General features: G+C 42.7%; 2 protein-coding genes across 2 annotated transcripts; both read left to right on the top strand.

Moving 5' to 3' along the window:
* Positions 1-5136: 5136 nt before the first annotated feature.
* LOC130844271 (olfactory receptor 1L6-like) lies at positions 5137-6078 on the top strand. Its single transcript, XM_057720590.1, has one exon. The coding sequence runs from the start codon at positions 5137-5139 to the stop codon at positions 6076-6078; it is 942 nt and encodes a 313-aa protein (XP_057576573.1).
* A 16774-nt stretch (positions 6079-22852) lies between these two features.
* Positions 22853-24110, top strand: LOC130844270 (olfactory receptor 1L4-like). The gene is made up of 2 exons (XM_057720589.1): positions 22853-23764; positions 24063-24110. Exons 1-2 carry the CDS (start codon positions 22853-22855, stop codon positions 24108-24110), a joined length of 960 nt encoding a protein of 319 aa, XP_057576572.1.
* The last annotated feature ends 220 nt before the right edge of the window (positions 24111-24330 follow it).

Here is a 24330-nt window from a genome sequence, read left to right as displayed (position 1 = left end):
ATCCTTGCATTCCAGGGATAAACTCCACTTGATCATGGTGGATGATCCTTTGAATGTGTTGTCGGATTCTGTTGGCTAGTATTTTGTTGAGGATTTTTGCATCTAAATTCATCAGTGATATTGGTCTGTAAGTTTCTTTTTTTGTAGTATCTTTGTCTGGTTTTGGTATCAGGCTGATGGTGGCCTCATAAAATGAGTTTGGGAGTATTCCTTCCTCTGCAATGTTTTGGAAGAGCTTGAGGAGGATGGGTGTTAGCTCTTCTCTAAATGTTTGATAAAATTCACTTGTGAATCCATCTGGTCCTGGACTTTTGTTTGTTGGGAGATTTTTAATCACAGTTTCAATTTCATTCCTTGTGATTGGTCTGTTCATATTTTCTATGTCTTCCTGATTCAGTCTTGGAAGGTTATACCTTCCTAAGAATCTGTCCATTTCATCCAGGTTGTCCATTTTATTGGCATATAGTTGCTTGTAGTAGTCTCTCATGGTGCTTTTTATTTCTGCGGTGTCTGTTGTAACATCTCCTATTTCATTTCTAATTTTATTGATTTGAGTCCTCTCCCTCTTTTTCTTGATGAGTCTTGCTAGAGGTTTATCAATTTTATTTATCTTCTCAAAGAATCAGCTTTTCATTTTATTGATTTTTGCTGTTGTTTTCTTTGTTTCTATTTCATTTATTTCTGATCTGATCTTTATGATTTCTCTCCATCTACTAACTTTGGGTTTTGTTTGCTCCTCTTTCTCTAGTTTCTTTAGGTGTAAGGTTAGATTGTTTATTTGGGATTTTTCTTGTTTCTTGAGGTAGGATTGTAATGCTATAAACTTCCCTCTTAGAACTGCCTTTGCTGCATCCCATAGGTTTTGGATGGTTGTGTTTTCATTGTCATTTGTCTCTAGGTATTTTTTGATTTCCTTTTTGATTTCTTCAGTGATCTGTGGGTTATTTAGTAGCATATTGTTTAGCCTCCATGTGTTTGTGTTTTTTACAGTTTTTTTTTTCCAGCAGTTGATTTCTAATCTCATAGCATTGTGGTCAGAGAAGATGCTTGATACGATTTCAATTTTCTTGAATTTACCAAAGCTTGATTTATGACCAAAAATGTGATCTATCCTGGAGAATGTTCCATGTGCACTTGAGAAGAATGTGTAATCTGCTCTTTTTGGATATAATGTCTTATAGATATCTATTAAATCAAGCTAATTTATTGTGTCATTTAAAGCTTGTGTTTCCTTATTAATTTTCTGTGTGGATGATCTGTCCATTCCCTTCTTTCTTTGTCTGAGTGCCTCGAACTCCTCCACACACCTCTGTTTCCCTTCTCCATTCACAAAGAGAAGGGAGGATTGGCTATGAATGGGTGAAACTCCAAGCAAAGGGATCAACCCTTTCAGAGGAAGAGTGTAGCTACACTGAAGCTGATGGGTCAAAGTCCAGCTTCTGTCATCCCAGCCTGGCTTCAGAAGGTCCCCTCTTGCACTAAAGAGAGTCCACCTCAGTGGCTTTACCCCAACTTCAGAGCAACACGGGACACAGGCTGTGGGAAAGGCTAAAACATGAGAAGGGTGAAGGAGAAGAAAATTCCTAAGACCTGGTTAGACAACCTCAAGAGCTTCCTGGGTGAAATCTGAAACCAGCCCCCTGACCACTCCCATACACAGAGAGCAGGGAGAGACCAAAGAAAAAGGCAGATGGTAGGTGGCAGTTTTAATAAGCCAGGGAACTTACTTACAAGGTTTGTCATGCATGGCCATAGAGGAGGAGATCTCCACATCTGCCTGCCAGAGTCTTAAAAGTTTATATGGAGGTCTTAACGGGGTTCAGTCAGTGTACCACCCAGATGGTCTCAACAATGCCCTCCTCTCCTAAGGCTGTCTCCTTGGAACAGCTTCTACTGTGGGAACAGTAGGCAGAGTATACATTCCAAGGACAGGGTAGTGGGGGGTAGAGCCTCTGATTGCCCAGGTCCAGCACAAGGGCCAAGTGTCAGTCACATCCTCTCAATGACCTTCTCCAAACCCTGGGCTCTCATACCAGTCCTGCTGCTCACTCATGGTGCAACATTAAATGACCAACCTCCTTCTTGAGGCCTCAATTGGCCCTCTGCAAATTGATGATGTAGATCAGAATTTAGGTTTTGAAACTTTTCTTTAGCACTGAAAGCTTGTCTTCAAAACTATCTTTTTTTAAAGAATCTGTAAAACACATGAAGGCAGAATTTTTCTGTGTAAAGAGGAAGAATCCTGGGACTCCTGGGTCTCCCTATTCACACTATGCCTCAATGGTGAGCATCAACTATGGGTTAGAGGAAAAACAGGAAAAGGGATGTGGAAGGATTTGAAGCCGTGTTCTGGGGGAGGGCCAGAGGAGACAGGAGACAGATGACATGGAAAAGTGAAGCTGTCCTCTTCTCCATTCCTCCCACTGTCTCAGCTCAGTAGCATCCTGCCTTAGAATCAAGGATGGTGCATAGAAATATAAGAGCTGGGGAGCTGATAGCAAAACAGTCTCTTACCCCACATCAAATGACTTTTGAATAAGTGAAAAATATTGAGTGAAGAAAGATCATCTGGCTTTGCTGGGCTGTCTGAAACCCACTCAGTGACCTGGTCATGGACAGGCTGTCAGCATCAGGCCCCTTAATTTATCTGTCGCTGCTGCAGTAATGACTCTACAAAGCAGGAAGCCCACTAGGATCTCTGTTCCTTCCCCTTCTCTGACCAGGAAATTCTCATACCTCTTGTTCTGCAGCTCTTCATGCTTCGACTCTGCTCCGCTTCCCGTGGCCATCTCAACTATTTTACACACAATCACACTCTTCCTCACTTTCTTTTGCCTTAACCAGCTTAACCAACTATTATATATTAAGTGTGAGAATTATTATTTTGCATTATTTTTATATTGCTTATGTTAGATATTATTTACATAATTAGTACTTATACAGCATCCACTCATCAACAAAGCACTTTTCAGACATGTTCATTCATTTGATGCCCACAGCATCCTGATGGAAAGGGTATTGTATGTCTCCATTTTTCCATGAGAAAAATAAATGAGACACAAAGACTTTCCAAGGGGAACGGCTGGTAAGTAACCAAACCAGGACTAGAACCCAAATCCTATGCTATTTCCACTAATTTTTCTGATCCAAAGAATCTGATTCAGGTCACTTATGCAACACACCCCAGTCATTCAAGGTGCGGTCAAAGTTATTTATCCTGAGTCTACTCTGCCTGCAAATACTTCATAAGCAGAGAATTAATATAGTTTAATGGTTAAGAACAGGACCCTGAAACCAAACTGCTTTGGGTTGGAATTATAGCCACTTACTCATCACATAATCTTGGGCAAGTTATTGAACATCTCTGTAATGGCTCTGTAATTGTTTCCTTATCTGTATACTGCCTGAGTTCTTAGGTGGATTAAACCATCACAGAGTGCCTAGCATGTAGTAAATACTCTCACTGTGGTCAGTATTTTTCTTAGGCACCTGCTACAAGGATACAGTGGTGAACCGGGGTACAGTGTTGAATAGCCAGTCAGATCCCTTGCAGATGCTCTAGGAGAAGGAATATCCTGGGCCTCTCCCATATCAATCATGTCTCTTGTGTCCTTCCTAATAGGAGAAATTGCCTTAGTCCAGAGTTCCAAGCACTTTGGGGAGAAAAAAGATGCTACAGGAGCCTATGCCACTGTATCTTAGAAAAGTGCAGAGAGATGAAGACAGTAGGGATCCTTACCAACAATGCAGAGAATTTCATTTAAGGACTTAAAACATTAAAAAAAAAAAAATCATTGGTCCTCAGTGTCCTTTGGTGTTGACTTCTCGCTCACCTTCATGTCTTTTTTTAACCTTTTTTTCAGCTCTTTATTGGAATATAATTGCTTTACACTGTTGTGCCAGTTTTTGCTGTACAACAAAGTGAATCAGCTGTATTTATACATATATCCCCATATCCCCTCCCTCCCACCCTCCCTATGCCAGCCCTCTGGGATCCCATCGAGTTGATCTCCCTGTGTGTTATGCAGCAGCTTCCCACTAGCTATCTATTTTACATTTGGTAGTGTCTATATGTCAGAGTCACTCTCTCACTTCATCTCAGCTTCCCCTTCACCCTCCCCGCTTGTGTCCTCAAGTCCGGCACTAATCCTGATACTAGGAAAGGTGGACAGTAAGAACCCAAGTCCAGGGACATAGTGACTGACTCCACATCAAGCCACTCTGGCTGATAACCAGGCTGATCCTGGGCGTGAGGTCAGTTCATTGATTTATGCTCATGTTCCACTGCAGCTGAGTCTCTGCCTTTATAAACTGATGAGCAGAGTGACAACTCCTTGCAGACAGGGGTCCTGCTTTGTTCTCTCTGGATCTTGTTCCTCTGTGCCCATTTCCAGACAAGAATCCAGCTCCCGAAGCCCAGAACTTTGCTCTCTAGTCCTCTCACTGTTAACTGCCAGCCTATCTGCACCTTTTATAAAGTTCTCAGGCTCAGATGACCACCTATGACTCAACTCAACACTAAACTACTGTCAAGAGATCCACCTGTCACTTCCGTGATGACATCCTTAATACCACCAACCTACATGAAATAAAAAGTTTAACTAAATCAGACAAACACTCTCCTGATGCCAGAAAGTGGTCTGCCTCCATGCCACACAGTTCCAGAAAGTGGTTCTGTCCCCATACCATACAGTTTCATCTCCTGGAAGGCTGTAGACTTTCCAATTTCATGGCACTCCTGATATGATTGTTATTCAAACTCCCAAACATATTTCACAAACTTTTCCCAAAGAGAGTGAGCTAGGAAAACCATCTGTAGGATGTCTATGTTTTCTTCACGGAGAAGTTAAGATATTCTGATATTTGTTTTTAGGAAACCAAAAAAAGAGAGAATTCCTGGCCTAAGGAGGTAAATTTCATAATTTCTGTCTTTATGATCAAGGAAAGGAAAGTTCAGGAGGTGACTTTGTGCCTAGTGTCAATCAGTGACAGAGCCAGAATGGAAAGTCAGACTTGCGTGGCACTAAAATCCACACTCCTGTCAACAATACCAGCCACTCATCAGAATGTATAACTGGAGACCAAGCCAGGACTCACACCTAACATTCCTTTATATTTTCTACTTGTAGGACAGCAATGACAAGAGGAAACCAGAGTCACATCACTGAATTCCTCCTTCTGGGACTGACCAGTGACCCCCAAAAGCAGGTGTGGCTCTTTGCTAGCTTCCTGGCCATGTATCTGGTCAATGTGGCTGGCAACTCGGTCATCATTGCAGCCATCCGGGGGGATGCCCGCCTCCACACCCCCATGCACTTCTTTCTCTCCAACCTGTCTTTCGTGGACATCTGCTTTACAAATGTCATCGTGCCAAGGATGCTGGCAAACACGCTGAGTAAGAGCAAGAAGGTCCCCTTTGCCCAGTGCCTCACACAGATGTATTTCTTTGTGACCTGTGCGATCACCGACAGCTTCCTGCTGGCTGCCATGGCCATTGACCGCTACGTGGCCATCTGCAATCCACTGCATTACACCACAACCATGAACCCCAGGCGCTGCCTCCTGCTTGTGACAGCATCCTGGGTGGTGTCCCACCTCCACTCGCTCACCCACACCATCCTCATGGCCCGCCTCTCCTTCTGTGGGCCCAGCGTCATCCACCACTTCTTTTGTGACGTGCAGCCGCTGCTCACGCTCTCCTGCTCTGACACCTCTGTCAATGAGCTCCTGGCCTTCACGGAGGGCTCCTTTGTGATCATGAGCCCCTTCATCTTCATCGTTGTCTCTTACATCTACATCTCCCGCGCCGTACTGAGGGTACCTTCTGGGAGAGGCAGGTACAAGGTCTTCTCCACCTGTGGGTCTCACCTCACGGTTGTGACACTGTACTATGGGACTGCCATCTCAGTGTACATCCGCCCCTCGTCCACCTACTCAGTGACGAAGGACCGTGTGGTCACTGTCATTTATACTGTGGTAATCCCCATGCTGAACCCTTTTATCTATAGCCTTAGGAACAAAGACATGAAACAAGCCTTGAGAAAGCTGGCTAGGAGAAAAGAACAGAATAAGCAATAGAGACTTTACGGGGAGGCAGTCTGAAATTATATAAATATCTCATTCCTCATCAGATTCTTCCCATCTATTCATTTACCTCTGTTGGTATAGACTTATGGTTTCTTACTTTATCCAATGAGTTACAAGTTATTACTTCTGTGTCCTTTGATATGTTCCCACCATTCTTTGAGCACTTTCTTGCCTTCTATCACATCCAGATGGTCCAGACTCATCCTGCACTTTCTCTGCTCCAGTCCTAGAATCAGTCATTTCTCTAAAAGCCAGGTTTCCCAACAGGGATGCCAGCTTCACCCTACTCAGACTCACCATGAGGCAGGAGATAGATGGGCCCCAGGCTGAGCAGCTGGAATCTGTCCCCTGTGGACAGCTACTCCAAGATAAGGATAATGGCAGGAGCAAGGAGAAGCTGAGTCCTGCTTGGATAAAAGATAAAGAGACCACATATTTCTCATTCTTGAGGGCAAGGAGACCTCCCAAACTACGCATGTGCAGAAAGTTTCCTCAGGGGCCAGAGAGGGAGGGGGGCACCAGACCATAATATATTCTGTCAGCTTCCCAGAAACCCTTGAGCTGGAACCCATCTTGGCCAGAAGACGTGCGCACAGACAGGGGAGGGCCCTGAGTCAGACCAAATATGGACTCAGAGGCAGATAAAGAAAGGTGATTGGCCAGAGAACCTGGAAGAACTGCCCCCATATAAGTGATTTAAACTACCCCAAAGGTGTGCAACTCTCTCTCTCTGAGCCCACCCATGTGTCTAACCACACGCACCTTTTTCTCCTAATAAACACTTTACTTATTTCACTGTTTTCTGTCTCTTTGCTGAATTCCTTCCTCACAGCAGACAGAGCCAGAGCCCTACTCTTAGCTACTAGTCCCTTGTGGTCTAGTGGCTAGGATTCACCAACGCAGCTCGGGTTCAAGCCCTGATCAGGAAACTGAGATCCTGCCTCAAGCTGCCACAAGCCACAGCCACCCGAGATCAATAGCAAAGGCCAAGTTAATCCTCGCCCATTTTTGGATCTGACTCCCCTCTGTATGATGTATTTCACATAGATGTCCTTCTCACCTAATTCTGTGTTGCCCTCAAGCATGGACACCGTTCTTACCATGTTTGATCTCTGATTCCTCATACTGGGTTGCTTCTTCACAGTAGCACCTGTCTCCTCCTGTTTGGATTCTGACTCCTCACATTGGGTTTCCTCCTGGCATAGAAGCCTTCTTTCTCACTCCACCTGAACTCCAACATCTCATGGCAGGCTGTCCTCATCTTGGAAACTCTCTTCCCTTTTTCATGCTCTAATATTCTATACCTGCCTGTCCTGTGCATAGAGGCTATCTTTACTCTGCTTGGACTCTGTATTAGTCTGGGTTCTGCAGAGAAGACAAAACCAAAAAGAGGGACTTCCCTTGTGGTGCAGTGGTTAAGAATCCGCCTGCCAATGCAGGGGACATGGGCTCGATCCCTGGTGCGGGAAGATCCCACATGCCACGGAGCAACTAAGCCCATGAGCCACAACTACTGAGCCTGAGCTCTAGAGCCCGTGAGCCACAACTACTGAAGCCCATACGCCTAGAGCTGGTGCTCCACAACAAGAGAAGCCACTGCAATGAGAAGCCCACTTACCGCAACGAAGAGTAGCCCCCATTTGCCCCAACTAGAGAAAGCCTGTGCACAGCAAAAAAGACCCAATGCAGACAAAAATAAAATTAATTAATTTTGAAAAACCAAAAAGATATTGATATATAGATATAAAATAAGGAATTGGCTTACATGACTATCAAGGCTGAGAAGTCCCAAGATCTGCAATTAGCAAGCTGGAGAGCCAGTGGTGTAGTAGATAGAGTCTGTCTGAGCCTGAGTCCAAAGACGAGAAGACCAACATTCCATCTTGAAGACAGTCAGGCAGAAAGAGCAAATTCTCCCTTACTCAGCTTTTTTGTTCTGTCCAGGCCTTCAACAGAAACTCATGAAAACCTGTACTGCCACCACAGATTAAAGCACTTGGTGGAAGCTTCTCAGAGATTCTCAAGAGTTGCAGCATCTTCCAGACAAGCCTATGAGAACCATCTGCTTTGGTGCCTCTGACAGAGATCTTCAGTATCAATCTCTCCTACTTCTAGCAGAAGCTTCTCTGAACTTTGCTCCTCTCATTCTTTCAACAATTCTGTGAGCCCCAAATTCTATATTAAAACATTATATCAGGAACACAGAATAACATCTGTTTTTCTAACTGACTGATACAATTTTCCATTTCAAAAGTGGCTCCAAAGAAATGGAAATTCAAATATGAGACTCTGGAATTGGTTATCTAATCTACTTAGATCTGAAGGTAGTAATGACCACGTGGCTATGGGAAACGGGACACTGTTTACTCATGAAACCCATGGGCAACAGAGTTACAATCCCTTGGGAGACCAAGTAGCATCAGCAATAGGATGTTATGATGGAAATAAAGACGATAGCAGTGTGGGGTGGACTGGCTGCTTCAGAGTAAAATAAACTTTGAGAAAGAATATGACAAGGTCAACATTTTAAATCCCAGCCTCAATACATAAATAGAAAGCTAAAAGAGTTTATGATTTCCCTGAAAAAAAATTCTTCTTTCTTCTTTCACAGGATCAAGATTTCTAAAAACCAAACCCACAATCTCATCCTGTAGGTGACTGTATTATAATGCAAATTGAATTTACAGCCTTGTCATTTACATTAAATTAGGGTATTGTTTTGAAAAAGAGTGATGTCCTGAAAGTTGGACTGGGAAACCTTTGCTAGATTGCAATGAGTCTGAGTACATGGAAGCCCCAAATGCCATTGAGCCTCCTTTGCCAGGATCTGCAGTGCTTTCTCCTCCCTCTGAGGAAGTTATCTGCCCCTTGCCCTAACAGGCTATAATAACTTTTCCTGGGGCAGTCATCCTCCAAGGAAATGCTAATTCTTCTCAAGACTGATTTCTACCATCCCTCATTGTTTCCAGATTCATAATGTAACTCAGATCTTGGCAGAACCAGCAGGAGAATTACCAAGTCTGCCCCAAGATGCCACACCCAATGAAAGAACAGATGTTACCACCATATTGATTTCGGACGCAGGCAGCAGTAAGTGGCAGCTTGCAACAAGCAGCAGGGAGCAGTAGCCAGAAACAAGATCTTGATTCTTGGTTCCCAGACCAGGAGTCCTAACCACTGGACCACAGGGGCCAGTGGCTAGGGCCTGGGTCCCTAGTTCTTGCCTGCCTTCTCAAGAATGAATTCAGGCGAGGAGGCGGAAGGTAAAAAGAAAAGTAAAAAAGTATATTGGAAAAGTAAAGTACATGCGGAAAGATGCAGGGGCGAGCTCAGGGAGAGAGTCCCCAGAGTCGCGCCTTTGGGGGAGTTTAAATTCTTTATAAAGGGGTAGTCTTCTGGGTCTTTGTCTTCTTCTTGGCTAATCATATTGTTTTGACCCCAGGGTTAATTTGCCTCTGGACCCTCCCCTGGGTGCGCACGCACCCCTCAATTAAGATGGATCCTATCACAAAGGCCTCTGTGAGACAGATAGCAAGACTTATTATGGTCTGGCATCCCCTGCCTTTTTGACCCCATGAAGGCTTTTACGCATGCGTAGTGTCTCCCTTGTCCCAAAGATGGGGAGTGTATGACCTCTTGATCTTTTTTTTTTTAAGAACTTTTATTGAGATACAGATAACAGACAATAAACAACATATATTTAGAGTGTACAACTTGGTATTCCAGTCTCCCAATTCAGGAAGATTAACAGGGTTAGCGCCTCTCTGTCCCTGCCATAAAAGTGTCCAAATGTCCAGTTATTTACCCTATTTCTATTGCTGTTTCTTATATCAAGGTGCAAATCTCAAAATATAGACAGGAGTCTGGTCATAAATATGTAATCTGGAGCCCAGTTGTCTCTTGCTTTAGGAAATGTAAGCAGCAAGCTGGTAATGGATGTCTGGCCTGGAGCTCATCTTCTTCTCAACCCAGAGGTGTGAACAGGCCAGTTGTAAATACCTAGCCTGGGGCTCATATATCTCCTACCTCAATATCAGCAGAAAAATGGGTAATATTTATGGGAATGGGTTCTAAAGGTATTAGTCAAGGGAAGAAGGGAAATGATTTTGGATTAGGCTGCATTTATTGATGTGGGTATACAAACCAGAGAATCTGAATTCATTGTGTTAGCTCAAGCAGCTGAATGTGGATCTAACAGTTCCTTCAAATGGTTAACTAAAACATGTACTACATAAAGTTGAGAACGTCCCTGGTATACTGTAGAAAGCATGGAGACATAGAAATGTTGGATATATTTATGTGTCACCTCCCCTTAACTATATATCACAGTGAAGGGTCCAGAGGACACGTCCTCTACCAAGACTTTGAGAAACACATTAATAAAGAAACCGTACATCCCTGAAAGCCTCGGTCATGCATATTCTCTGTAGACAGTGAGAGATGTCACCACTGAAATGGGCTCCTATAAGTCAATAGAGATGATGGGATCCCGATACCTAGCAGGACCCTGTGGGGCTCCTGGGCACAAAAGCCTTTCTGTGTCCCCCATTTCTTGATGACAGGAAATAGGCTTCATTCAGCCTCCATGACCTTCCCTGAGTTCCAATGAGCAGGTTCCAACAGTTGCTATTTAGGGAAGGGAGGGGATGTGAGACAAGGGTCAAGAGTGTAGCCTTGGGGCAGGGTCCTGGTTCCCCCTCAAAGGATCTATACAACAACATCTTTCAGCTGTTCTGCACCTACTGAAACCCCCACCAGGGGGGAGAAGTTGACTGTTTGCTGCCCACAAGCACATAGACCCCTGACCGGTTGAAACCAGAAGGTTGATGATGCTGACTCCCACGTACCTCACCACCAACCAATCAGAAGAATGTCCATGAGCTGATCGTGCCCTATCTGAACCATTACTATAAAACTTCTCACCACCGACTCCCGGTTGGGGCACACAGTTTTGAGGACATTAGCCTGCTGTGGCCCCTTTTGCCTGACAAAGGTATAAAGCTATTCTTTTCTGCTTCACCCAAAACTCTGCCTCCAAGATTTCATTCCGTGTCGGGGTACAGAGGCCGGATTCAGCTTCAGAAGCAGGAGATCAATGTGATATGAGGACAGAGCCACAAGCCAAGACATACAGATGGCCTCGAGGAACTGAGAAAGGCAAGGAAACACGTTTCCCCCTGAAGCGTCCAGAAGGAACACAGCCCTGCTGACACTTTCAATTTAGACTTCTGACTTTCAGAATTATATAAAAGAATATAGTTGTGTCACTTTAAGCCATGAAGTTTGTGGTCACTTGTTAGAGCAGAAGTAGAAAAGTAATATAGTGGTCGAGAGCATGGACTCTGCTTAAACAGCTCTGGGTTTGAATCTTATCCATATCATTTACCAGCCCTTTGATCTAAGGAAAGTCACTTCATTTCTCTGAACTTCAGCTTCTTCACAAGTAATATGGGTAAAATAGAAAAATGTCATGATTTTTTCAGGCAAGAGTCATTAACCTAAAGCTAAGATACAACCATCAGGTAGAAGGTTGTTGGGGAAAAAAAACGGGATAGTCAAGCAGTCTCAAATACCACACTATTGACTTCTCATTAAATACAAAGGAGAAATTTTGCATTTATGGTGAAAGATTTGCTGGTCACCACCTTAACAAAGTAAGCACATTCACATGACCAATAAAGAGAAATGACCCTGTGTCCCTACTGATGCAGTGGAACCAGAGGTACACAATATCTCCTATGCAGTATTCCCATTCCGGTCAACAAATGTTTAATGTAAATATAATCATGTGCAAACAATCAGATGAATAGAGAATATGAAACAGTCAACAAGGTAACTGGCCTGAACTCTTTGCAGTGTCAGGAAAAGCAAACAAACCAAAAAAATAAGGGGGGGGGGTGGTTCCTGTTATTAAAAGAGACAAAAGAAACATAATGCAACACATTCACCTTGATTGGAGTCTAGATTGGAAAAATTGGACCACAGATTGGATGTCATGTAGAATTTGTGTTCATTTTCTTGGATACAATTAAGATTCAGGGGTTGTGTGGAAGATGCCTGCTGAAGTCTTTAAAGCGGAAGTCCCATGTTGTCTTCAACTTACTTTCAAACAGTTCAGCAAAAAAATAAACTATAGAAATTTATAGACAGGGATAAAGCAAATGTGGCAAAAAGTTAATAATCAGTGGATCTGTGTGAAGGATAGATATGTATTCATTGCTCTAATCTTTCCATTTTTAGGTGAATTTGAAATTTTTCAACATAAAATTTTGGGAGCAAAAATGTAAGTTAGATCATGTTCTTCCTCTGCTAAAAACCAAGCAATGACCCAACGCTTCCTACTGCACTCAGAGAAATAGACAAAGTCTTGTAACAGCCTACCAGATCCTACATGATCTGGTCCCATACCCTTCCGCCTTCCCATCCTACTATTCTCCCGACCTACTCCCCCGCAAAAACACTGCTCTCTGGTTTTCCTTAAATTAACATGGACTGCTCCCACCCCAGGACCTTTGAATTGACCATTTTCACTGCCCAAAATGCTTTCCTTCACACACTCACACATAGCTACACTTCTGCTTCTTTCCATATTCAGGCTTTACTGAAATAACACCCCAAATCCATGGCCTTTTCCTCCCGGGAACACAGGCAGCCCATATTTCCCAGCTTTTGTTAGAGTTAAGTGTGGCCATGTAACTGAGCTCTAGTCCAAAAAATGTGGGTGGAAAGACTGCACACTACTTTTTGGCTGGACACATTCAAGCCTCCCACCAGCAACCCTCTCTCTTAACCCAACCACTGGCTGAAGAGATGTCTCTGAGGGATTAGAGGAGGGTGGAGCTGCAAGAAGGAGGGATCCTGGGACCCTGAAGGACCACATGGAAATCACATTCACATTGGACTTTGTGTCAGCAAGAAATAAGCTTTTATTGTGGAAGCCAAAAATAAATAGGTGTAATAATAGTATATCCTTCAGTGGGCTATTGTAAAGACTGAATGCAGTGCTGAATGTAAAGCAATCAGCACAGAACCTCGGAATGCACTCAGTGCATGTTATTTGTGGTAGTGAAAGGTAGTGCATGAAACTATGAGAAAATAATATGTGCCTGATGAGCATTAAATGTGCCTTGATTGGTAATGTCCCAACTGTTAAGAATTATGCAAAGTTGGCCAAAGGGTACAAAGATTCTGTTATGTCAGGCAAATAAATTCTTGCCATCCAATGTAGAGCATGGTGACTAAAGTTAATGATACTGTACTGTGTACTCGAAATTTGCTAAGAGGGTAGATCTTAAGTGTTCTCACCACACACACACACATAAGAGGTAACTATGTGAAATGATGGATATGCTAATTAGCTTGATTGTGGTGATCATTTCACAATGTATATATATATCAAGACATCAAGTAGTAGTACACCTTAAATATACACAGTTTTTATTTCTCAAGTATACCTCAGTAAAGCTTAAAAAAATGTGCGTCTTAGGTCAGTCTCCCAAGACACTAGAAATAAAAGCAGAAATAAATAAATGGGACCTAATCAAATTTCTAAACTTTTACACAGCAAAGGAAACCATAAACAAAAAGAGAAGACAACCTACAGACTGGGAGAGAATATTTGCAAATGATGCAACTGAAAAGGAGTAATTTCCAAAATATAAAAACAACTCATACAACTCAATAACAAAAAAAAAAAATAACCCAATCGAAAAATAGGCAGAAGACCTAAACAGACATTTCTCCAAAGAAGACATACAGATGGCCAAAAAGCACATGAAAAGATGTTCAACATCAGATATTATTAGAGAAATGCAAATCAAATTTACAATGAGATACCTCTTCACATCAGTCAGAATGGCCATCATTAAAAAGTTACAAATAATAAATTCTGGAGAGGATATGAGAAAAAGGGAACCCTCCTACACTGTTGGTGGGAATGTAAGTTGGTGCAGCCACTGTGGAAAACAGTATGGAAATTCCTTAAAAAACTAAAAATAGAGTTATCATGTGATTCATCAATCCCACTCCTGGGCATAAACATGGAGAAAACTCTAATTCAGAAAGATACATGCTCCCCGATGTTCATAGCAGCACTATTTACAATAGCCATGACATGGAAACAACCTAAATGTCCATTGATAGATGAATGGATAAAGAAGATGTGGTATATATTGAATATATATACAATGGAATATTACTCAGCCATAAAAAAGAATGAAACAATGCCATTTGCAGCAACATGGATGGACCTAGAGATTATCATACAAAGTGAAATAAGACTGAGAAAGGTAAATACCATATGATATCACTTACATGTGGAACCTAAAATATGACACAAATGAACATATTTATGAAATAGAAACAGACTCACAGACATAGAAGACAAACTTATCGTTACCAAAGGGGAAATGGAGTGATTGAGGGATAAATTAGAAGTTTGGGATTAGCAGATACAAACTATTATATATAAAATAGATAAACAACAAGGTCCTACTGTATAGCACAGGGAACTATATTCAATATCCTGTAATAAACCGTAATGGAAAAGAATATGAAAAAGAATATGTATATATATGTGTGTATAATATACACCAGAAACTAATACAACATTGTAAATCAACTATATGTTACTAATAATTAATTAATTAATTAATTAAAAGGGGAAAGGAGACTGAAAGGCAAAAAGCCAAAACAAAAAAAATTGTGAAATGTCATTCTTCTGAGTCAATCTAAATTAGAATACCTGAGAAAGGATTGAAAACTTTAGCTAATAAAAGCCTAAGTATTCATTAGACTCTAGATGTGTCTACCATCTTGTTCAGCAAATGAATTGTAAACTAGATGAGTAAGAGGCTAAAGGGAGACTAGGGCAGCTGGTGCTGCAAAGCTAGAAGGAGAATGTTTGCAGTGGTTGAAGAACTCAGTCCCCACCATCACAGGGTACAAGGAAGGAATAAGATCAGGACAATCCCAAACTTGAACAAGTTCCAGGGCTACCTAAAGATGGACAGGGTAGTCTGGACAAAAGTAAGCTTTCCACCACAGGAGGTATACCAACAAACCATGGATGAACTGGGAGAATACTCAATGTTGCTTTAAGAGTGGGACTGAGTGACGTTTAAGATCCCATCCAATATGAACCTTTTACTACTCTAGACTAGAGCAAAGGCTGCATACACCAAGATTCACTAAAGGGAAAAAAAAGAGATAATATATAGCCTGTTCACAGTCTCCCTGTTACTGGACATTCCTGAGAATAACTTGCCTGAGTTGTCACCCAGTACTTGTCACCTGCAAATACTTCACCTGCCCTCATGGCCTCTCATTATCACACCCAGCTGTGTCCACCCCAAACATGGATTCTGCTCAAGTGGGTAGCTCCTCTGTCTAGATCCATCTCTCTACCAATCTCTGAATTTCCCACAAAGGTTCCTGTATTATTTGGATTCACTTTTGGCTGAAAGTAATGGAAAACCTTACTACAATGACTTAATGCAGAGGAGGGGGTGGTTATATCCATGTTAGTGATAACATACCTCTCAATCTCTTGACTCTTCTTTTCATATGATAGCTGCTTCAGCACCAACCAAAATAGTTAAAGGTAATGAAAAAAGGTGGGGGGGGGGTTTCCATGGTGGTCCAGTGGTAAAGAATTACTCAGGTTCAATCCCTAGTCAAGGAACTAAGGTCCCACATGCAGCGGAGCAACTAAACCCGCGCACCACAACTAGAGAGCCCATGTGCCGCAAACTGCAGAGCCCAAGTGCTCTGGAGCCTGCGTGCCACAACTAGAGAGAAGCCCGTGTGCCACAACGAAGAGCCTAAGAGCTGCAATGAAAGATCCCAAGTGCCACAACAAAGATCCCACCCACCGCAACTAAGATACAAAGCAGCCAAAAATAAGTAAATAAATAAAATATTTTTTTAAAAAATAGCAGGGGGATGACAGGAAAGGGTCAGTAATGTATGACTTGTGTTTACATCTTCTCATTGACTGAGACTAAGTCACATGGCCTCCTCCAGCTGTAGTGGCTGAAAATCTAATGTATAACTTGTACAGCCTGTGTTCTAAAGACAGGCAAGGAGAAGGGGGATTGGATTGAGTATTAGGTGAACCAACCTACGGTGTCTGCTTCATCCCACTCTGATGGGCCCTTCCCTCAAAGAGTCGTAATCTATCAGGGGAGATGAAGCAAGGACATAAGTAAAAGCATACCAGGTAGGGAGGGAGTCTCCATGTGACTGTGGAGAGAAGACAGTACTATCAAAGGAAGTGTCAAGTGAATCAGACTTAAAGGTGAGCAAATATGGTAAGCTTTCATGTAAGAGGAAGGATAGACTTGGAAGACAAAGTTTTTCAGGCGAGCAAGGATAGAAAGGCTGTGTAGATAAGTGAAGCCATAAAAATTCACACAGCAGTTGGGTGCTATGAATGGAAAGAAACCAAAGATGTCTATGGCCTCAGAAAGTACTGATGGGTGTTGAAAAACAGGAATATGACTAGTTCATGCAAAGCTATGAATGGCAAGTTGAGGAGTTTGAATTATTTTCAATAAATACAGCAAGGCTGCATTCCAGTCTTTCCTATGGTCACTCCAAAATATTTACTCTAAGCTCAAATCACATTTGGCTATTTATAGATCCCCAGACATGGTGTGCCTGTCCATGAGATTGTCCCTCTGCCTTAAACGTTCTTCCCCCATGACTCTCTGGCCATCTTTTACTTACACTTTCAAGAATCAGCTCAACTGTCATTTCTACTCTAAATGCCTTTCTCAACCCATCCCTAACCTTCTAGCCTCACCCAAGCATCAATTCAGTGCTCGTTTTTCTGTACTCCCAAGACTCCTTTCACATTCTTATAAGACTGATCACTCTATATTGTAATTAGATGATCACATGACCCTCACCACTAGATTATAAGAATAAGGATTCACAGTCTTAACAATGTATTTCTAGCATCTAACATAGTATTGAATGAGTCAATGAATTGAAGGTTTAATCAAAGAAGCAACATAATTAAAGGCAAAATCTCTCTGAGGGTATTTCTGTCTTTCTTATTCTAAGACACTGATGGATACAGTGGCTGCATTACATCAGATATGGTAGGAATATCTTTAAGTTTCTTTGTTTATTATTTCTAGGCATTAAGGTATTCCTTTAAGTCCTAGAACACTTTATAAATACCATTTTGGTAGCACCGCAACAAGAACTCATTCAGTTTGGAATTACTTTTTAAATTCTTCCCAAAATTTTTAAAAAGAAATGCTGTGCCTGGTATATTATTTACGAATTTAACAAATGGTTTTGAACATTCACCATGAGCCAGACTCTGGGCTAAATGTTAGGGGACACATCAGTGAACTGAAAAGAAGATACAGCTCTACCCTCATTCAGCCATTTGACCAGTGGAGAAACAGCTTGGTCTTCACCACCAGAATAGGCAAAGAGGAGCTAAATTTGTAGAATATCTAAGGATGGGCTAGCACCTTGGAGGAGAAACTGAGACAGAGCCATCAAAGACATTCCCAGATGTAGTCTCTGCATAACAAAGTAGAGTAAGTGTGGAATTTAGAAGCAGGACAACCTTGAATTTGAACTTAGCTGCAGTCCTTCCAAACTATGTGATTTGGGGCAAGTTATTTAGTGAGGCCAAGCCTCATTTCCATCATTCGTGAAAACAAGGATACCATGCTTGAACGGCTGCATATAAAATGCCACATAATTGTTCAATACCTGGTTATTATTATGTGAACACATTCTTATTCTTGAGCTTATTTAATTCTCTAGTACAACCCTCTCTGATACACAGGTACTTAAAAAAAAATCCATCTTATAGATGACAAATCTAAAATTCAGAAAGGCTAAGAGTTTGCCCCAAATCACAACTAATTGGCTGACTAGAGCCAAGGAATCCTTTCCATGATACCACACATCATCCTCCAATGGAGAAGGTCCAAGACTTCTCTATTCATCTCCCTCAACCCCCTTCAAAATCACAATAATAAGAAGCCACTAAGTATCAGAGATATGAAGAAATTTGTCACCCTGGAATCCTGGGTTTCCACAGTATTTACTCTTCTCCCAAGCCCTCCTTCTTAATGAGCTCCCTAGAGGTGGTAGGTGGAAAGACTGAGTGTCTCCTTGGGGTGAGGTTACATGAAGGGCAATCACCTACTTCCAGGTACCCACTCCCTCATCATTTGAGTAATGGTAGCTGAGGAGGGGAGACAGCTTTGAGTTCCAGATGCCTGGGGCTACATTGAAAGATTACTTATCTAAAGGGAGAGAGAGAAGTGTTTGAGATGACAATCACACACACGCAACTCCCAAGATCTAGTGAGTCCCATCAGCTCCCACACCAAGCTGGGAACTTTTCTTTCCTTGCTTGACCTGAGAGCTCTGCCTACCTCCCTACCCCCACGTTCCTCTCCTAATCACCAAGGCCAATGAGGCTGAGGAGAAGATGCCTGGACTCTCTAATGGTCACCCTGGAGGTCACCATCCCTTTTCTGAGTAAGTAGCCGTTATCATCAACCCCATCACTATGCCCAAGTCCTACAAATCCTGGAGTATTAGAAACTGAGAAATCATTTTGCAAAACATCCTCTCTTTACAAGGAACAAATGTGAGGCTCAGTATAGCTGAGACTACAAATCAGGTCATCTGCCTAAACTTCCAATAGTCTCCACACTTCTCTGTTTTTCCTTTCTCATATATATAACAGAGGAAGGATTTGTTCTTGGTGGGTAAGACCCCAAGGAAGGAGGCTCTGCACTTGAGATGGGGTAGATGTAATCGCCCTAATGCTGTAGAACCCAGCTCCTACTGACCCAGCCTTGTCTCCAAAGCCAGGCCTACTGAGGATGGCTCCAGATGCCATGCCTCACCCCAACCTCTGAACATCTTCAGAACAGCATGGGCCATGAGCTGACACATGAGAGTGGTAAGGGGAGATTGAGGTATTGGGTAAATCACTCCCTCTCTGAGCCTCGAGTTTTCCCTACATAAAGCGAGTATGTTGTTTTCAACTACATCTTCATAATATTTCTTGAAGTAATGCAAAGTGTAAAATACTAGATAGCAGAATTGCTCCAATTAAAGAAGAAGAGACCCGGAGGTCCTCCCACACAGTTAGCATTCCCTTCAGTTTCTCAACCCCTCCTGGGGTAACCCCTGAGTGCCTTAAGGAAGCACAGTTTGGAAACCTATGAAATGGATAAATTATTAAGATCACTTCCATCTCCAACAAACTACAATTTTACAAATGTCCCCCAGAAATTTACAATCTAAAAGGAAATATTTGGCTATCACACAGGGAGCTTTAGCCATGCCAGCCAGTAGCTTAAAAAGGTGACTATAGATGGTAAAATGATGCCAGGTTCTGTTGGATAAGGTTTGGAAGAAACTGGGGAAAGTACACTCAGAGAATAAACCTGGGGACAAGTTCCTGTTTTCAAACATCGGAATGGCTCTCATGGTTCCTCTGAGCCCCATGGTTGGCACTCAGTGAAAATGTGCTGAGTGAATTATAAATCAGTCAGTTAAGCCATGAAAGAAAAGCATAACTAATATCAAGGAGTAAAGTCAGCTAACAGAGGATGCTGGTACTGCCAGGCTTAGTAGAATCCTTGGCTCTGGCATTTCAATCTAAGATCTAGACTTAATCCAAATTTGATTACAGAGGGTCAAGGGACACAGTTCAGGAGATAGGGGACTCTGTTTACTAGCAATGTTTCAGCTGGGTGACCTGGCATCTGTGTTCCTGATGATGTCATGCTCTGAGAAGCAGAAGGGAAGTCCCCTGAGTTCTAGTTAAGACTTGATACAGTATTCTTCTTCTTATTCATACAGTTCAGATGCAAAGGATTAAATTAACCACACACCTCAGTTCCTAACATATTGCTAGCACTGGGTCCCTCTTTTATTTGTTTGTTTCATTTGTCTGTCTGCTTCCTCACTCACTCATGAACTCCCCACTCCTACTGCCGTCCTCCATTCTAATATGCTTAATGTTTAACTTTGTGTACAGATATACGTGTCGATTTGTTGCATTTTTAAATATTTTAAGCTGTCAAATGTGATGTTTTGATATATATATACACATCATGAAATGATTACCATTTTGTTGCATTTTCCATTATACAAGCCATCTTGTGTTACAGATCTCACTTATTTTCTTATTTTTTCACTCAGATTATGTTTTTAAAATCTACCAATGTTGCTCTCAATACTTCTAGTCAGTTGCTTCTAAACAGCTGCATCGTGCCCCTGGGTACCCTTCTGTCACATTCACCATCTCAGTGACAGACACCCAGATTACTGCTAACTCCCCATGACCTCGAATGAGTGTGTCAAAACATCTTCATCCGTAAGCTGTTATCTGCCTGTATAGACATTTCTCTGGGACATTAATCTAGGAGCAGGATTCTTAGGTCATGAAATATTCTTGGAAGTTTGGTAGAATTCACCCTAAAACCATTTGGGGCTGAGGTTTTTTGAGAGGAAAATGGTTTTGATTACCATTTCTATTTTTTTCCAGTTAATTAATTAATTAATATCTTGTTTCCCAGGAAAGACCAATTTTGTCCTAGGTGTTCACTCTGTTGCTCTTTTGTCACCTCCAGCTTAGCGCTTACACTCTGTCCAGTGACCACTTTAGTCTCCTCCCCCTAAACACAGTAGCTCCCCTCTGCCTGGCTCTCTCTAGATTGCATGTACTATTTTTCAGTTGTACCCAATTCAGTAGTTAGAATACTAAAATTCAGTGTTTAGAATACTAAAAAAACTATTAGTAGTAATATAAGCAACATTTGCACAGAATCTTGTAGATCTCAAGCACTTTTCAAATATATTACCTTATTTGAACTGAATAATAAACTTCTAGGTGACTTTATTTTCCCCATTTTTCAGATGAGAAAATAAATGGAAATATAGAGATATTGCCAGGGGAAATAGTAAGTATCTGAACCAGAACTAATTCCCAAATCACTAACTTTTCTCATCAACTCTCCTGATCCTTGGAGACTAATCTCCAAGTTACCAGTGTAAAACCCAGAATCTTGCAAGGGGTGATTGGGGTGATGTATCTGGTTCAATCTCTCAGCAGTATTCATCATGCAGCTACTATGAAGTAGGTCCTATGCAAGTCACTGTCAAACAGTGGGAAGTGAAACAGACTTGAACCCTGCCTTGATAGTGCTTTCATCATAAACCTCTCCAGATGTTGTCCGTGCCTTAGTAGTCCCTTTCCAACTTGGCCCAAGCACTAAGTATCTCAGAGAGAAAGGAAATGCTTCTAGAAACAATGCTTCTGTATGCATGTACTTGTTTACGTGTTAAAAGAGAAATAAAAAGTCTGAGTTCTCCTAAGCAGGGCAGTGAGTTTCATTCAAGATCACTAAGCATCAAAAACATCACTAGTACTTCGATTTGCTTTTGACTCTTCAAAAGGACCAGGAAGGTTATGAGGACACAAGGAGTACCAGATATGGATTTCCTTTAATTCAAAATATGAATCCCTAAATCTACCCTCCCTTACCTGGGAGTATCTGACCACTTACTGGTAGGCTTTCCTTTCTGCTGTTTTCTCCGAAGCCAATCCTGTCCCTAGGCAGGGTGGACACAAGGAGTACATGTTCTGTAACTCAGTGGTTCCACTATCAACCCAGATGGCTGCTGGATGCTTCTAACTCTATGTCCCAATCGTTTCTTGTCTTGCACCGTTTTAACTGAGTTCCAGCTTGGTAGGTAGATGACTAGGGCCTGAATCCCTTGCATTGGCACTCCAGACTGGAGCCTTAGCTTAGTCTCCCCTGTTCTTGCCTTTGGGGACAGAAAGGACCTATTCCTGAACCTCAGCACCTTCCTAATCATATGTCCCTGTTTTTTGCCAGAATGCTACCTCTTCTCACATTTCCATTGACAACGCTATCACCCCTTGGACTCTCCTTGCCTGTAAGAGCACCCACCTCTTAGTTTCTCTATTTCTTCTCTGATGCCGTCCACCTTCCTAAACCACCAAGCTCAATGTTGGGTAAATAGGCTCCCTCTGCCAGAGACATCTCTCCAACTTGCCACTCACCCTCGAGAGTTCCCCACCCTGATGGATGTGTCAAGTTTCCAGATCCCAGCCACTCCTAGTCAGACCTTCCTGCTCATTAGCAAACTCCTAAATGCATTCCAAACTACTTTTTTTCAAACAAGGTTGAATTCAGGAACACAGTCTCTACAAGGCTTATGTGATTTCTATAGGGAGAACTTAGAATACCCTATTTTCTGTACATTGGAGAATCAGAAAGAGAGAAATCCTGGGCAGAATCATCTGGCCAGGAGGCAGCTGAAGATTAGCAGGCTGATTTGTAACTGAGGCCAGACAGAACAAAAGGATGCCTTAGATACAACTTAGGAAATCAACCAAAATGATTACTTTCTAAACACTTCTCTTAGGATCTTTACCATTTACCCAAAAAAATATGGGTATTACAAGCTTTATCTTTTGGACAAGGAACAAAAATTGAAGTTTTGTTAACCTTGTCCAAGTTAACAAAATGAGTCAGATGCAAAGTTTAAATTAAAATTAAGGTGTGTCAAAACCAATCGTATGAAGTTTTATCATGGAATATATGGGAGTCTACATGAATGACTTCCCATATGAAAGGCACAAGCTGGAATAAGTTATGCAATATCCCCTCTCCCAGATAGAAGACTCTAAGCCAAGACACACATCTAACATGCCTTCACAATTTTTACTTGCAGGAAATCAATGATGAGGGGAAACCAGAGCCGTATGACTGAATTCCTCCTTCTGGGACTGACCAGTGATCCTAAACATCAGTTGTGGCTCTTTGCCAGCTTCCTGGCCATGTATCTGGTCAACGTGGCTGGCAACTCGGTCATCATTGCAGCCATCCGGGGGGATGCCCGCCTCCACACTCCCATGTACTTCTTCCTCTCCAGCCTGTCCCTGGTGGACATCTGCTTTACAACTGTCATCGTGCCACGGATGTTACTGAACATGCTGACTCAGAGAAAGACCATCCTCTTTGCCCACTGCCTTGCCCAGATGTATTTCTTTGTGGCCTTTGGGATCACCGACAGCTTCCTGCTGGCTGCCATGGCCATTGACCGCTACGTGGCCATCTGCAACCCACTGCATTACACCACAACCATGAACTCCAGGCGCTGCCTCCTGCTCGTGACAGCATCCTGGGTGGTGTCCCACCTCCACTCGCTCACCCACACCATCCTCATGGCCCGCCTCTCCTTCTGTGGGCCCAACGTCATCCACCACTTCTTTTGTGACGTGCAGCCGCTGCTCATGCTCTCCTGCTCTGACACCTCTGTCAATGAGCTCCTGGCCTTCACGGAGGGCTCCTTTGTGATCATGAGCCCCTTCATCTTCATCGTTGTCTCTTACATCTACATCACCCGCGCCGTACTGAGGGCCCCTTCCGGGAGAGGCAGGTACAAGGTCTTCTCCACCTGTGGGTCCCACCTCACGGTTGTGGCACTATTCTATGGGACCATAATATCCGTGTATATCCGCCCCTCGTCCACCTACTCAGTAATGAAAGATCGTGTGATCACTGTCATCTATACAGTAGTTACCCCCATGTTGAACCCTTTTATCTACAGCCTTAGGAACAAGGACGTGAAGCAGGCCTTGAAAAAGCTGATGAGGGACTTCCCTGGTGGTGCAGTGGTTAAGAATCCACCTGCCAACGCAGGGGACACGGGTTCCATCCCTGGTCCGGGAAGATCCCACATGCCGCGGCGCAACTAAGCCTGTGTGCCACAACTACTGAGCCTGTGCTCTAGAGCCCGCGAGCCACAAATACTGAGCCCACGTGCTGCAACTACTGAAGCCCGCAAGCCTAGATCCCGTGCCCTGCAACAAGAGAAGCTGCCACACTGAGAAGCCCACCACCACGACGAAGAGTAGCCCCCACTCACCACAACTAGAGAAAGCCCACACACAGCAACGAAGACCCAAAACAGCCCCCACTGCAAAGAAAAGCTAATGAGGAAGACAGAGTAGCATAACCTCTATAGAGTACATCTCAGCATTCATTCATTCAATAAGAACTCACGAAACACCTGCTCTGTGCCAGGAACTGCATTCAATTATGAAAATACTGCAAAGATAAATCAACCATAGCTCCTGGTTAATTACAGCTCAGTAAGGGAGAGGAGACAGCTGCAAGACAAGATTATGATACTCTTTGGTAAAAATAAATGAGC

This window comes from Hippopotamus amphibius, chromosome 2 (genome assembly GCF_030028045.1).
Source record: "Hippopotamus amphibius kiboko isolate mHipAmp2 chromosome 2, mHipAmp2.hap2, whole genome shotgun sequence".
Lineage (NCBI taxonomy): Eukaryota > Metazoa > Chordata > Mammalia > Artiodactyla > Hippopotamidae > Hippopotamus > Hippopotamus amphibius.
The sequence above is the reverse complement of the archived record's forward strand: the minus strand, read 5'-3'. Positions and strand labels throughout refer to the sequence as shown.